Genomic DNA, 16130 nt, shown 5'->3' with positions numbered 1-16130 from the left:
TGTACTGGATCTGTGGTAGATTGAAGTTAATGGTAACTTTACCCTTTTCTGGGGGACAGTAGTCGCCTCAGAAATGGAGTCGAGGGAAGTCTCAAAGACAACCCTGTGCCACGGCACTGAAGGTGCTGTGTGACAAACGCAAAGAAGGGGGTCTACTGAAGTGGTGTACTTCAGAGTCCACAATCACAAAAACAGATGGAAATGCATAGCAAAACACAGGTAAGAGTGGGGAAAAAGCTCTTAGTCTTACCAGGTGGAAAAAAATAAACTCCAGAAGTCCAGCAAAGCTTCTGGGGGACTCACTAGGTGAGGGAAATTAGCCATAAATGAGAATTCTCCCTAACAACCTGTTTGCGACGGCGGCGAACACCAAGTGCCAGAGGTTCGCCAGCAGGTTTCCCCAACCAGGGAGCATGGGCGATGCCTTCTCGTTCCCCTGGGACGGCCTGTTCCTGTATGCGTTCCCTCCGTTGCTGCTGCGACTCGTCAACCAATTCAAACGGTCCCGATGCAGGATGATCCTCGTTGCACCGGCGTGGCCGAGGCAGATCTGGTTCCCGGACCTTCTGGACATGTCAGCGTCCCCCCCAGTCAAACTGCCGACGGACGCGGATCTCCTCGTCGGAGAAGGAGGCGCCATCCTCCACCACGATCCGGCGTAGCTGAACTTGCAGGCCTGGCTCCTGTATCGCTAGAGTTTGGAGGGTATGATATCCTGGCGGTCTGCAAGGAGGTGCTTGCAAAGGCCAGGGTGCCCTCGACTCTCAAGTGTTATGGACACAAATGGAGGAGATTCTCTGTCTGGTGCCGTGCACAGAAGATTAACCCTCTGCGGATTACAGCCCTTCAGGTGCTGCCGTACCTACTGTCGCTGGCCAAGGCGGGGCTGGCTCACGCTTCCATCAAGATCCATCTATCGGCGATTTCCCGCTACTCAGGACCCCGGAGCGATCATCTCTCTGGTCCCATCGCCTGGTGAAGGAGTGTATGAAGGGACTGTTCCGGTCATTCCCGCCGGTGAAGGCTCCTGCCCCAGCGTGGGAGCTCAACGTGGTGCTGTCCAGGCTCATGGGTCCGCCATTCGAGCCACTGCATTCGGCACCGTTGAAGATCCTGTCATTGAAGACGGCGTTTCTTGTGGCCATAAATCTGCACGACGAGTGGGAGAGATCCAGGCCCTCTCCTGTAAACCTCCATACTTGACTTTTCACAATACGAGGGTGGTGCTGGGAACGCACCCCTCCTTCATGCCCAAGGTGCCATCGGACTTCCATCTCAAGGAGCCCTTGGTGTTCCCTGTTTTCTTCCCATCACCTTCTTCGCCAGCTGAGAGGACTTTGCACTCGCTGGATGTAGCTAGAGCACTGAAGTTCTATGTGGACCGCACGCAGAGTTTTCGGATGACATCACAGCCGTTTGTGAACTCTGGAACTGTGAACCAAGGGAAGGGCCTCTCGAAGGCTTCCATTTCCAGATGGCTCTCCGGCTACATCATGCATTGTCACCGGTTGGCAAACTGACTGTTGCCGGCCGTCCAAGAGCCCATTCGACCAGAGCGATCGCTGCTACCACAGCGTTCCTATCTGGTGTGCCCCTGCTGGACATCTACAGGGCAGCTACGTGGAGGTCGACGCATACCTTGACGAGATTCTACTGCGTCGACCGGGATTCCAGGGAGGAGTCCAGAGTCGGCCAGGCAGAGCTGCGCAACCTGTTCGCCTGAAGGTGGGCCCGTTGAGGAGGTAAGAGATGCTCAATGTTGAGTGATGAAATGCTTAATGTTGAGCCTTGCCACCTCCCGTGGTTGTGCATGTGTGTACTGCTATGTATTCTTGTATTCATGAGCATGTGAATCCATGCCAGACCCCATGCTGGAGAAGGAACAAGTTACTTACATGTAACTGTTGTTCTCCAGCACGGGTCTGGCATGGATTCACATGCAAACCCTCCCTCCTACCCCTCTGCGGCTCTTCTCTTGGTCATACTGCCACTTTACGTGCTACCAAATCTGAAGATGGCTGCCAGAGCAGGGGCTTAGGTAGAGGGCAGTCATTGGCTGGGGGCAGTATGACCCAGAGACCAGTGATTGGTTATTAGGAGAAAGACAGTTCAGAAACGAAACTGAAAGTGTTTTTTTCTTTACCGAGGATTCCCAGCCTGACGACGAGGAATATTCATGAGCATGTGAATCCATGCCAGACCCATGCTGGAGAACAACAGTTACAGGTAAGTAACTTGTTCCTTTCGCAGCGTCTTCCTAATGCCCCCGCTTTGGCTATAACGTCTCCTCTAATCACCACCTTGAGTGTCTCCCACACCACTCCACAGCTATCCACACTGCCGACATTAGTGTCGAGGAAGGCAACCAAGACGTCTCCAAACTGGCCTCTAAAGGCATCATCTTGTAGCGACTCTGTCCACATACGCCAGATCGAGACTGGTGATCTCGGCCCCCGGATATCCCAATGTACTAGCAGTGGGGAGTGATCCGAAATAGTACGCCCCATGTATTCCACCCTTGAGAATTCTGCTAGATGTTCAGCTCCAGCAACGAAAGTAGTCTATTGTGGTATGAAGTTTGAGGGGCCGAAAAAAATAAGTGTTCTCGTCCATTTGCATTCTGTTCCCTCCAAACATCCACCAGTGTCAGACTTCCATAATCTCATTGAGGGTGGTAGAGCAACCTTCTCCCCTGCTGATCTGTTCTCTCTTGGCGCCGTGCTCCTGGCCACCCTCTATCCTCCGGGCCCTGGTACCTGCTCACACTGCCACCCTCCCTTACTGTCTCCGGACCACCCCTTGTTCTCGGGTCTGTATCTGTACCCATATGGTCCCCATCCCCTTTTTCTTCCTGCACTTATCAGACCTACCCTGTCTGCTGCCTTAAACCCAGCACTTGCCGATTGCTGGCTGCACTACCACTGTTTGTTGCCTTTATTATTTATTTATTATTTTTTTATTTTAGATGGTTTATTACAAACCTTTAAAATACATCACATTCTTATGCAGTTTCATTCAACTTTACTACATGAGAGCTCTTCAAGTTGTCGTACCGTTCTATTAAGACTAGACTTTCAAAGAGGCTATAGGAAAGCAAAAGGCTATAATGAAGCAGGAAGGAGGAAGCTGTTCATCGTGGATCCACATAGAATTACTTTGAGGTCTACAATGGTTGTAAGCAAAAGTGATGTTTTACAGCTCCTCGTTTAAAGTTTGAAAACGAGACAACATTTCTCCCAAAAAGAAAGTCAATGCAATGGTCAAGGCCCTGTCGGTCTCATCGAACATTATCTGCCACCAGTCTTCAGCACTTAGCGTTGGGCATTTCTCGATGAATCTTCCCAAGTGTTTTGTCGTTTCTTCTGGAAGTGTCGGACAAAACAACGTTAAGTGTTTCAATGTTTCTTCACTGGAATTGCAAAGTCTGCATTGATCAATCGTGTTGATGGTTTCAGACCAGATGCTTGTTTTTTCTTTTGTTTTAAACAAGTTTAGGCAAAATTTCATGTATATTCTTCGATGTAAATCGGGAAATCATTTCCAGAAGTTTTGGATTTCATTAAGGGCTCTTTTCACACACAAAGGAAAATGAACAAAGTATGCACACCCAAGTGTAACAAAGAGATTCTTATAATATTAGTCGGGATTTCGTGAGGTGCAGAGGAGAAAAAAAGTAGCTTGACACTAGGTATTGGTGCATAACAAGAAGAAGAAAAGTGTCCACGGGCTGCGGAACACTCGCGTCCCCTGCACACTCAGGTTATTGCCAATGACAATCAGTAATTTAAACAGTCTAGATCATGTTCTCTGGGATATGTTTCATTGTTCTATTTTTCACATAGATTGCTTACAACGCAATGGGAAGATACGAATACAACTAAATAAATACATACATAGCTGGCTGGTTCATCTTCATAAAGTGGTATATTCAAAAAGTTATAGTCACTAAGATGCTTAGTAATGTGCTCGGTTAATGATCATCAAGTCGCTTAGTTGTTTTTTTCAGAAAAACAAAAATATTTTAATGCATGCCAATCTATATTCAGCAATATTATCTATTGTTGGTCATCATATAGTGTCATGTCTTTTAATCAAAAAGTATTAGGACGGCACCCTGAATTGCCAGGATATGGCATTTCTTTTTAGTTGTTTCAACCCACGGGTAGTCATTTATGTTTGAATTAATTTGCATACCCAGATAACGAACATTCATTGTGATGTTCAATGGAGTTTTGTCCATGTGCCAACGAAAGTTTGGCTGATGTTTTTTCCCTTGGCCACTTAGATTTTAAAGGACGAGTATTTCAGATTTAGAAGCATTGATATTCAACCCATTAGTTCTTACATATTCGCCCAGTGCGTTCAATTTTCTTTGGAGGCAAATTGGGGTTGAGTCTAGTAGTATTAAGTCATCTGCATACAAAAGATGACTTATAGGCGCTCCATTTATTTTAGGTGAAAAAGATCTGGGGCTTTCAATAGCGTGGTCAATATCGGAAATAAACAAGTTGAAAATAATAGCAGCCAAGGGACATCCCTGTTTAACTCCACACTGTGTTTTAACGGGCACAGATAATTTGCCAGTGCGGTCCAATCTAATTCTTATTACAGTATTCGTGTGCAGTTCCTTTATTGACAACAATAAACTTGGGGGGCATTTCCAGTTGGACATCTTTAACCATAATCTCTCACGATCTATGCTGTCAAAAGCGTAAGATAGGTCGATTATGGCTAAGTAGATCTTTTTGCTAGTTCTAATCGCATCCATCTTCAATATGTTGACAATTAGATTTAGACTGCACCTCACTCATTTGACAAAGGCTGTTTGTCTCTGATCAGTATTCTTACTAGCAGTGGTCCAGGCTAGAAGCTTACGTTGTAGGAGTGTAGCGTGGATCTTACTCAGGACATCCTGTAGTGCAATTGGGCTGTAGTCTCTTGGATTCGCTCTATTGCCCTTTTTAAATATTGGTATGATTATTGCACTTTTGCAGGAGGCTGGTGTCGCACACGTACCTATGACATTTTTAAATAGATTATAGCAGAAATCGGCCCAGGCCTCTGGATTTTCTTTCAAATTTAGGTTGGTTAAACCGTCAGGGCCTGGTGCACGTGATGTACTTATTCCGTTAATAATTTCAAGAGTATCAGGACGTTCAAATTGCAAATCCCACATATCCAGTTCTGGCAGTACAGGATCAAGGGAGTTTCCTTTCTTGTAGAGATGTTCGTAATGGCTTATCCAGTCATTTTCTGTCCTCATATTTGTTTGAAGTGCTGTCTGGGAGCTCTCTTATTCATTAATTAGGATGCACAACTGGCGAGTGTTCTTATTTTGCATTTTTGAAAGCATCAATTCTGCGTCCTGTTGGAGTATAATTGATCGATGTGATTTGAGCCAATTTTTGTATGACTGTTTTGATTGTTTGATGTTAACCAGGTCTTCAACAGTATACGGTTTCCCGTATGCTCTAATTTTGCCTCGCAGATTCTGTTTCTGTTTCATAATGTCAAGGTCGAAGGCGTGTTTATTGATGAATGTCTGTTTCTTCAAGCCTTGTTTCTTAACAAAGTTTCTAAGTAGATGTTGGTATTCCACAAGGCGGTGTTCCTTCTGATAAGCATTGTTAAGCGATCTGACATTGTGTTCGTTTAGTCTGAGTCTAATGCGACTTGGTTCAACATCTATATCATGCTTCCATGATTGTGTCTGTCAGTTCTGCCGGCCATAGATGTTCAATCATACTAGATTGTGGTTGCTTTCGAGTTTGGGAACTACATGAAGTGCTTTAACACGCTTTTGTAGAGCTTCGGAGGCAAAGTAATAGTCCAATATTGATTGTTGGGTCTGTCGCTTCCAGGTTGGTTTAGCTGGTATGTCACCTGGGGTGTTACCATTAAGAAGATGTATGTTTCTCAGGTCCATTTCAGTGCACCATTGTTCAGCTTTGGACATTCTTGCCGCATTTCTGTTGCATTTTTTATTTGATAACTCTAAGCAATTGATATTCAAATCTCCTTGGTTGTTTCCTGAATTTTATAAACAGAATTCCTTTGTACGAATGTCAATAGTCCAGCCAAAGGACGACTCATTTTCTTTTTAATTGCTGGATTTAGGGCGACTTCATAGCCGTCTACTGTAGGACACTCAACCAGCCAGGTTTCCTGCAAGCATGCTATATCCAAATTTCCCAGCCAGTTGGATTGAAACAAATGAGCAAATCCACGGGTATTCCAACATTCAATGGTAATCAACTTGGATAAACAAGATTCGATTATTATTTATTAATTTCTCTTTTGCTCCGCACTTTCCACTAATCCCCCTTCCATGCACTTTTCCCCTCCCCCTCTCCCATGCACTTGTGCATTGTCAATGTCACTGGGGCTAGTAAGATCGTTGTTTTGGCCTCCTCTATTCCCCTCCCTTGCCTTGTCGCGCTCTGAAACAATTGTGTACGAGCACGATAGAAATAAAATATCAATATCAATACCTCCTCCACAGGACCTCAAAAACGTTGTTGTAGAGAGGAAAGTAAGTACACCTTTATTTTCTATGGCACCCTGAACGCTTACTCCTTTGCAGGGAGACAACGTGACCGGGATGGTTTCTCTCAAGTTTTGCACCAGATCTGGCTCTGCGTGCCTGTGAGGCTCTGCTACCAGCCCCTCACCTGAGAGTCTGACTGAAACTTTCACCACGAGAGCTGCTGAGCAACAATGACTTGTGACCAAAGTAGGTTATTTATTCAGCTCAATACACAGAGGTTGGAAATAAGTCACAGCTCTTCTAAGGTGTGAATACAGCACAATTAAAATGTGCCTCAATATGACAGTGTTGGGATCCGAAGAAAACAAAAATAAAGAGGAAAGTTAAAAAACCTGAGACTAAAGCAGGGCTATGGCCTTAGTCCCAGTTCCATAATCTACAGCACTTTTTGCGCATAGGTGATTCACCTTGAATGGTTCACAGAAAAATGCTCACAGTGCAAGAAGCGCCCCTGTGCCCAGGCCCTTCATTGGTGATCTTTTAGATGTTGTTCCTGCTGGGCTTTATTGCTCTATATCCAAATGACTTCATTTGATTCCTTCACTATCGGTTGTGTAGATTTTGAGAATTAAATCATTGTGCCGAACCCCCAGCAAAGGGTGTTATGCAGCGTCTATAACCAGCCACCAGATTAGATCAATGAAGTCACCACAGGCTTAGCTGTCTCTGCATATAAACCGGTTTGCATCATCTATGACCTGAACTTAGGCAGTGACCTTCAGTAGCCAAATAATGTCCTTTGCTGTCTCTCTGTCCTATCTTTCCACCTCCCCCTACATTCACCAGTTGTTCTTACATGTCCCCCCTGCATTCCGGTTCCTAGCCCCCATCAAGGCATGCTCAGATTTAATCGCAGCACTGGCATTTGGCTTTGTCTGTATCTGGTGCAGAATCCCTAGTACATTGTGGGCAGAGGTTCTCCCAGGCCAACCCGGGGATTAGGTTGCCTTCTACTGTCTGTCCAATTCCCTTTCTCCACCTCTTCACTGAAATGCTTCTTCCTGTTTGTCTCTCTCTTTTCCATAAGTAATCACCTTCTCGCTCCTAGTTTTCTCCTCTGCAATTATATGTCCCTCAGGTGCACTCCTTTTTTCCACCTCCTTTCCTTATTTCCTAACTTATTAGATATGGGACCCATCTTTGGATTGGTTCCTGGGTTCCACCCACAAGCAATGGTTGTCCCTCCCCATACACAGTGTTGTAAAGGCGGACTGAACCAACTGTGTGTGGGGCCTTAAAGACGTCTTCTCGTCCCCAAGCTTAGCCATGTGGCCCCAATTCCAGCGATAAGGAAAGAGTCCTCACCAGAAGACAATATTCAAAGAATTCAGACCATTCATGATGCCCCAGTTATGGGATCCTTGTTAAGGATAATATTTCTCAGGAAATGCCAACAGTGTCCCTCCTTCTGCTGCCACAATCAGTTCTGCTTCCAGCCCTTTGCCACTTGGTCTCTCATCGGACATCTGACTGCGACACACACTGAGGAATGACTTTGGATATTATTATGGTAATGTTATAATGCACTGTTTATTTTGTTTTTTATTTGTTTTTGACTGATTTATTTTCATTAGCTTGCTCTACTTATGGCAGTTGAGACTGTTGCTGTGTTTTCATGCTATTAAAATGTTGTACATGCTTGTGCTGCAGGTATGAACTGCGTTGTAATTAACTGGGTAGAATTCTAGATAGTATCTTACACTTGTCACACCAACGCCAAGTACACCAAAAAGGGTAGGAGGCATAGCACCATGTACCATGCTCAGCAGCTGAAGACACACACCCTAAAAGGATGTGGGTTTCACTGCAATCACAATGCTCTACTTGGTTTCTGTTTTGCAAGCTGTTGTAGGCTTTTCAGTACAGCTTAGCTTCCTTTTCTTTTGTTATTTTGTTCCCCCAGCATTACCCAACATTGTGAAATGCTTCAGAGAGAAAGTATATTTAGTATGTCAAACAAAACTATTTTTTTTTGCTAATGTATGTTACTAACTCATTTGTCTCCTTCAGCACCATACATAACTAGACTCATTTGTTTATTCTCCTCATCAATCTTTCACACATCCTCCATCGCTCTTTCATTCATTAATCCTCACATTAACATGTAATCTTTCCCACAGCTCCATCTTTCCACTCTGGTTCATTTCCCGTCGACAAATTCCCCAACTTATTTTCTGTGTGCATGAACTCAATTTCTTTATAGCATATGACGGTGAAAACGATTGCCTCTGTCAATACTTGTTTTCCTAGTTATGGGGTCCCTATTGATTTTAAAGATGAACCAATTGTTTGCCCAGTCTCTCACAGCAGATTGATCAAAAGATGTCTGAAAAGCATGAGTGGTTGCCTGTGATTCACTCTACATCTTCTAGGCAGATAAAAAAAGTTATATTCAGTGAGTACAGCTTCAAAGATGTGCAAATGCCTGCAGAAACTGGAGTTCTACAGTTGTGCTCTAAATAAATGCAGCTGCTGTGAAAGTATGCTGCTCCTTTTGGCAAATGCACATTATTTACATTTATTTGAATGCAGTCATTTTTAATATTCGCTTTTTATTTTTCCGTAATTGCTATTTTCCTAATTTTGACTAGTGTTCATCTTTCTTTTAGGGATATGGTTTTAAGCCGAAATACAATGGAGATGATCTCACACATACAGTAAGGAATCTTAGAAGGAGTACAGCGTATAAATTTAGGGTAAGAAACTATTTATAATGCACCACTTTACCCCATCTTATTTTAAGATATTCACACAAAAGTTGTATGATTGGGAAAAAAAGCATCAGAGGTTTTCATGATAAATTACTTTACAGTTATGTTCCTCGTCCTTCTCTTGAAGATTGTTAAGCTGCTTTCAGATTTTAGGGACATATATTTAATCAAAATTACTGTTTTAAAAACCAGTTTGAAAGAACAAGGCATCAATGAGGATAAACCAAGTCAAAAGAGTTCATTGGAAATTGAGACATATTAGAGTCTTGATAGCAGCTGAAAAGCAAACAACAAGACTCTGTAAAAATGTGGTTAGTCCCTCAAATTAGAAGAATATGAGGCGATATGGGGCGTTTCCAATAAACTGCATGGTTGATTGTGCCAGAATAGTCTTTTTGTTCCCCCTCGCCTTAGTACCCAACCCTCCTAGGTTGAAGGTGTGGCAAGGGTTCTTTGTTGTTTAGGATTGGTGTTCTGTAATACTGTATCCTTTGCACCTCATTTTATATATATATATATTTGAGGCTTGTGGAATCTGCTTAGATCACATGCTGTGCATAGGCCGACATCTAGTGGAAGCTGCAGAGTTATTACAGTTTGTTTTTCGAAACTCGAAAAGGGGCGTTGAACTAGGGCGTGCCAGTAATACTATCCCTAGTATGACGTCCACTGTACCCATGATCCGTCATGCGTATAGGACCCTCAGATTGTTTTTTTCCACCATACTTGTCGGAAGCATAATCGCAGAGTTCCTTGGCTTTTAGCCATTTATCATATAATAATTAAAAAATCCCCGTTCTCCAACTCTACGTCGAAGATCGACGACGGTACTTGAGACCGAGGAAGAACAGCCGTCGGGACTACACGACGGACTTTGGGCCTTGGAAGGCCTCTGGCCTCGGCCCGGGCCTCGGAAGGCCTCTGGCCTCGGCGCTGCCAAGTAGGTAGAGTGGGGGGTGGATATACACACACACTCGTTTTCCTACATATACCCGGCTGCTGCCAGATATTGACAAATGGAGAGTACTCCATTTAAATTCTGCCCGAAGTGCAACCGTAAGTTCCCCTGGGTAGATAAACATAATACCTGTAACCTGTGTCTTCCAAGGGACCACCCTGAGGCAACTTGTAGAGCTTGTAAGCTCTTCAAAGCCAAGACACATAAGGACCGCTCGACCAAGCGTTGGGCCCACTACGCCAGGCAACTCTAGGCCATGGACCCAGTGGGTTCCTTCAGCGATGGCAGCAACGCCGCCGTATCGAACGGCGAGGGCACATGGGTGTTGTCAGGCACCCAAGCGCAAGCCCCCAACCTCGGAGGACTGAACGGCGGGTCAGTTATGGGGACAACACCGGCGGCAAGAGCGCTACCCACACATCTTCCACTAAACACACACACCCCACCCGAGATTCGACACGTGTGTCGACTGATCGGCAGAAGAAGGCACAGAGAGAGCGGTCCGCACAATCAGTGTCCTCTGGGCGTTCCAGGTCACAGTCGCCCCATGACAAACAGCAACCATCTACATTTGCTAAGAGTGCCACATTACCTTAAGTCACGGAGGTATGGTCGTCAGAAGACAAATCCGACCTCTACCCCCAGGCAGCACGGTTGAAGGCTACTCCGGTACTTAGTTCAACATCTGCTTCCGAGATTCAGCGCCCATCTTCAAACACTCCCGAATCTCGCGATCCATCCTCCGAATCTCGACGCCAAGCGTCGAAAGATTCAGGAAAGTCCAAGGGGTCAGGAAGACAGTCCTCTACACATGGGAAAGAGGAAAAACTACAGAAGAAAGCCTCTGAACACCAGGTTCAGAAGGGGAAACACAAACAGCCTTTAGAAAAGTCCAAGGCCCCTGATCCTGTCACTAGACCAAAAATTGTCCCTCCCACTCCTCAGGACATGGGCATGGATGAGGAACCACAGCAGGGAAGGGTTATTCCTAGTTCCAAGGAATGAAACTCGGAGGACATTGACAGAGTAATGAGGAGAATGTCTTTTTTCGTAGATTTCTACGGAAAAGACCCAAACTACTTCCATAGTTATCGGAGTACTCCTGCCATCTCTACCCCTTTGGGATCCAAACACCCTCAACCTCCTACTAAGAGACTCCGTACTGAGACTCCAGTTCAGGGGCTGATTTCAGACCCTTTCAGTGTTGAACCTTACCAACAGTTTGGTGAGGATTCGGAAGTACAAATGCTAGACGACCAGGCCGGGGTCGATTACTATGGAAATTATGAGGACCAGGAAGAGGAGGAGGAGGAGGAAGATGAGGCGGAAACCTATAGTCTCGACTCCCCTATTCCCAAGGATCCCCCTGTGAATGACTCACCTATTGACAATCAGCCTTTGCTAAATGAAGTTTTAGCCAAGGCGGCAGCCTATTTCCAAATTGACACTCAGGGTGCCCAGGAAGAGAGAGATTTTGCAGAGCAAATTCTAGGGGATAAAAAATCCATTGCCCAGGCTATCCCCATTCTAAAATCTATTGAACGTAGAATTGATCCTTTTCTGGTGACCCCTAATCTTACTCGAGCAGTTAACCCATGAGTAGAAAAATTATTCAGGGCCGCTCCTTCTGACCCACTGTTCATAAGGGGTCAGCTAAAACTCGACTCATTAGTGGTTGCAACCACCAGAAAAAGAGCGGGAACACCATTAGCATCTTCACAAGCTCCCCCGGAGAAAGAGAGCAAGAGAATATACACTCTAGGTAGGAAGGTGGTATCCACATTGGCATACCAAGCACGCATTGCCAATACCACCACTCTGCTAGCAAGCTACAACTGCCACCAATGGGAACAGGTAGCTGCCCTCATTGCCTCAGCGCCAAAACCTCTAAAGAGCCATTTGGCCCAGATTGCGTCGGAAGGAAGATCAGTGTCCGTATGCATTCTCAAGGCTAACTTCGATGCACCAGACAATGCAGGGAGGCTGATAGCAGAAAGCACTATAATTAAACGACACGCTTGGCTAAGGCGGTCGGGGTTTAAACCCGAGACCCAAGCCACCCTCATAGACATGCCGGTAGAACCGAATGTCCTGTTTGGGAAAGCAGTGGAGGAAGCGCTGAAAACGGCTAAAGACGAATATGACACTTTAAAGTCCATTGGCCAATTAACAAATAAGCCCACAAACCAGTGGGGAAATACCAATCTTTGTCGCTCTCGCGGCCAACACTCCCAGAGAGGGTCCAATTACTACCAGAACCAAGGAATCTCGGTGGGCGGCAACCAACAGGCTACCCAAGGTTTCGCCAGAGGTCAAAAGAGGGGCCGCGGTAGGGGGAGAGGCAGCTCAGGTAGAGGCGCTACGCCTCTCAATAAACAACAGTGACGTTCCGTTGCGGGTCACTTCCCATGCATCCCCAGTAGGGGGGAGCATTTCCATTCCACCCACACATGGGAAGGGATCACTTCGGACAGATGGGTGCTGTCCACAGTGTCCACGGGATACTGTATAGAGCTACTGGAACGTCCATGCGACCATCCTCCAAGACAGAAGATACACTCCTTGGAGCACCAAAGAATCCTCCTCGGGGTGATCGCCATTCTTCTTGCAAAGGACGCAATAGAACTCGTCCCGGGCAACCAGGTAAGCAAGGGTATTTATTCAACTTACTTCCTTGTGCCAAAAAAAGATCTAACGATGCGCCCAGTATTAGCCATGCAAACAAGTATGTCAAGCCACAAATATTTCGCATGACTACCCTCCAGGAAGTAATCCCCCTACTAAAAAGAGGAGATTACATGGCAACGATGGATATGAAAGATGCTTATTTTCATATTTCCATGCTCCCAGCGCATAGAAGATTCCTGCGCTTTAAGGTAGACAGCCAGCACTACCAGTTCAAGGTGCTGCCCTTTGGAATAGCCTTGGCTCCAAGGGTATTCACCAAGGTACTGCCAGTGGTGGCGGCGCACCTACGCAGGGAGGCAATCCCAGAGTACCCTTACCTGGACGACCAGCTCATCACAGAGGAAACCCCCGTAATTTGCAGATCAAACATTCAAAGAACAATCAACCTCCTCTTCCAATTGGGCTTCTCAATCAATGAGAAAAAATCAAGCCTGGTGCCAAAAGGGATTGGCCTTTCCATCAGAGGAAAGAATTTGGAATCTGTTACTGCAAATTCCTCAATATCAGTCCGTTCACCAGATAAGGGTGCGCAAAGCGATGTGTTTACTAGGCATGATGGCATCATGCATTTACCTGGTTCCTCACGCGCGCCTGCGCATGTGACCCATGCAGGAATGGTTGGCTAAACATTGGTCTCAGGCAAGTGGTCAGTGGGACGATCTAGTGGTCGTTTCGCCAACACTAGTACAGAGTCTTCGCTGGTGGACAAGAGAGAATCTTGCAAAGGAGAAACCCTTTTACGATCCAGAAATACAGGCCGTAATCACAGCAGATGCATTTCTCCAGGGTGGGGGGCACACCTCCTTCACCACACAGCTCGGGGTCTCTGGTCTCACACAGTGGCTCCGAATCACATCAACGTGCTAGAACTTCTGGCAGTCTTCAGAGCGCTTTGGGCGTTCAAACCCCACCTATCCAACCTGTCAGTACAGATCCTAACAGACAGCACGACGGCTATGTTTTACATAAACAAACAAGAGGGCACTCGTTCGCCAAATATGTCCAGGCTTGCCCCGAAAATCTGGATATGGGTACTCAGACGGAACATTTACCTGTCATCTCAACATGTTGTAGGGGATCTCAATTCACTAGCGGACGCTTTGAGCAGAGATCCCCTCCCAGAAGAACACGAATGGCGTCTACACAAAGAAGTCTTAGAAGGGCTCTTCTCTCAGTGGGGTTTCCCCATTATAGACCTATTCGCCACAAGCGAAAACGGACAATTCCCAGAATTCGCACCCAGGTTGCCGCAGCCAGGCTCCAAGGGGAACGCTCTATGGATGAACTGGTCAGGAATGTTTGCCTACGCTTTTCCACCAACCCCACTGATGAGGAAGGTGGTGAACAAGATACACAGGGAACCGATGATGCTCATCCTAGTTGCTCCTATGTGGGCGAGACAACCATGGTTCCCACACCTACGCAGACTGGCGGTGTGCAACCCCATCAGACTCCCGTGCTGGTACAACCTACTCTCCCAGCACGAAGGACAAAGAGTGCATCCTCAACCAAACTTGTTGAACTTGGCAGCATGGCTCCTGAAGTCATAGAGTTCGGCCATCTCAATTTACCCCAGAGATGTATGGATATCTTAAAAGAATCAACAAAACCTAACACAAGGCACTGTTATTTTGATAAGTGGAAAAGATTTGTTATTTGGTGCCAGAATAAACAAATCAACCCAGTTGATTGCACTCCTTCTAACATTGTCACCTACATGCTCCACTTACTGGACGCAGGGTTGGTATTTAATTCACTCAAAGTACATCTGGCGGCGCTGTCAGCCTACACCACCTCGCATAACAAGGTGTCATGATGGAAGGTGCCAGTTGTCAAAGCCTTTATGGAAGGGGTGAAGAGACACCACCCTCCAATTTCTAACCCACCACCAGGGTGGGACCTTAATGAGGTGCTTGCTAAACTCATGGGACCCCCCTTTGAACCTATGCGTAAAGCTAGTCTCAAACACCTGACTTATAAAACTGCCTTCTTGGTAGCCATTACATCCATAAGAAGGGTCATTTACATCCATAAGAAGGGTCAAGTTTAGTCAGTGCAGGAAACATTCTTTACTGTCCATAAGGATAAACTGATTCTCACCTAAGTTTATTTCTAAATTCCATGTTAACCAGTCCATTGAGCTACCAGCCTTTTTCCAAGAAACCAAAAGCTCTGCTAAGGTGAAACTATACACACTAGATGTGAGAAGAGTGGTCCTCTACTACGTAGACAAGACCAGACCACTAAGAAAGACAGATCAACTGTTTGTCTCCGTAGCTACAGGCAGAGAAGGAGATCACCTCTCTAAAGGTGCCATCTCTAAATGGATAGTCAAATGTATCCAGCTGTGTTACTCCCTTTCAGAAAAAACACTGCCTTTTACGACAAGGGCCCACTTTACAAGAGGTACTGGGGCCACTCTGGCTTTCATTGCAAATGTACCCCTTGACACCATTTGCAAAACAGCTACATGGAGCTCTATTCACACTTTTTCTCAGCACTACTGCAATGACACTCATTCCAAGACAGATACTCAGGTGGGACAAGCGGTTCTAAGACATTTGTTCGCTCATGACCCTTCTCACATCCCACCTCCTTCTTCTAACACTGCTCGCTAATCTATGCACAGCTTGTGATCTAAGCAGATTCCACAAGCCTCAGAAGGGGGTACATTGCTCACCGTAATCGTATTTCTGTTGCTTGTATCTGCTTAGATTCACGTGCGACCGCCCTTCATCCCATCTGAGAGAAGGCACATGGATGCTTGTAGTCTTATCTATCTATCTGCTTGGATACTCTGTACTCCACCTTCTCCTCATGCTACCTCATCTCAGAAACAATACAATCTGAGAGTCCTACATGCGTGAGGGATCATGGATACAGTGGACGTCACACTAGGGATAGTATTACTGGCACACCCCAGTTCAACGCCCCTTTTCGAGTTTTGAAAAACAAACTGTAATACTCTGCAGCTTCCACTAGATGTCGGCCTATGCACAGCATGTGAATCTAAGCAGATGCAATCATCAGAAATACGATTACAGTGAGTAATGTATCATTACACGGCCACGGTAGTGGCCGTGTAGTTATGGTAAGTTGCTGTTTCCATAGGAAGAGCACTTGTTGGACGGCTTATAACTTTGCTCCCCCTGGACGAATCCTCACCAAACTTTGCGGGATAAGTATATGGGGCACTCTGGATTTGTATGCAGAGTTTGGAGATGTT

The 16130-nt window shown here is 45.8% G+C and overlaps 1 protein-coding gene across 5 annotated transcripts in view; it reads left to right on the top strand.

Moving 5' to 3' along the window:
- FNDC3A (fibronectin type III domain containing 3A) overlaps positions 1–16130 on the top strand; it is a 3436199-nt gene that overhangs the window by 2025457 nt on the left and 1394612 nt on the right. For all 5 annotated transcript variants that reach the window (XM_069639023.1, XM_069639022.1, XM_069639027.1 and 2 more), the window contains one exon: positions 9157–9243. In XM_069639023.1, coding sequence (XP_069495124.1) covers positions 9157–9243 — 87 coding nt within the window. The remainder of the gene's footprint in view (positions 1–9156; positions 9244–16130) is intronic.

This window comes from Ambystoma mexicanum, chromosome 7q (assembly GCF_040938575.1).
Source record: "Ambystoma mexicanum isolate Mex_15411 chromosome 7q, UKY_AmexF1_1, whole genome shotgun sequence".
Lineage (NCBI taxonomy): Eukaryota > Metazoa > Chordata > Amphibia > Caudata > Ambystomatidae > Ambystoma > Ambystoma mexicanum.
This window is presented reverse-complemented; position numbering and strand designations above follow the sequence as displayed.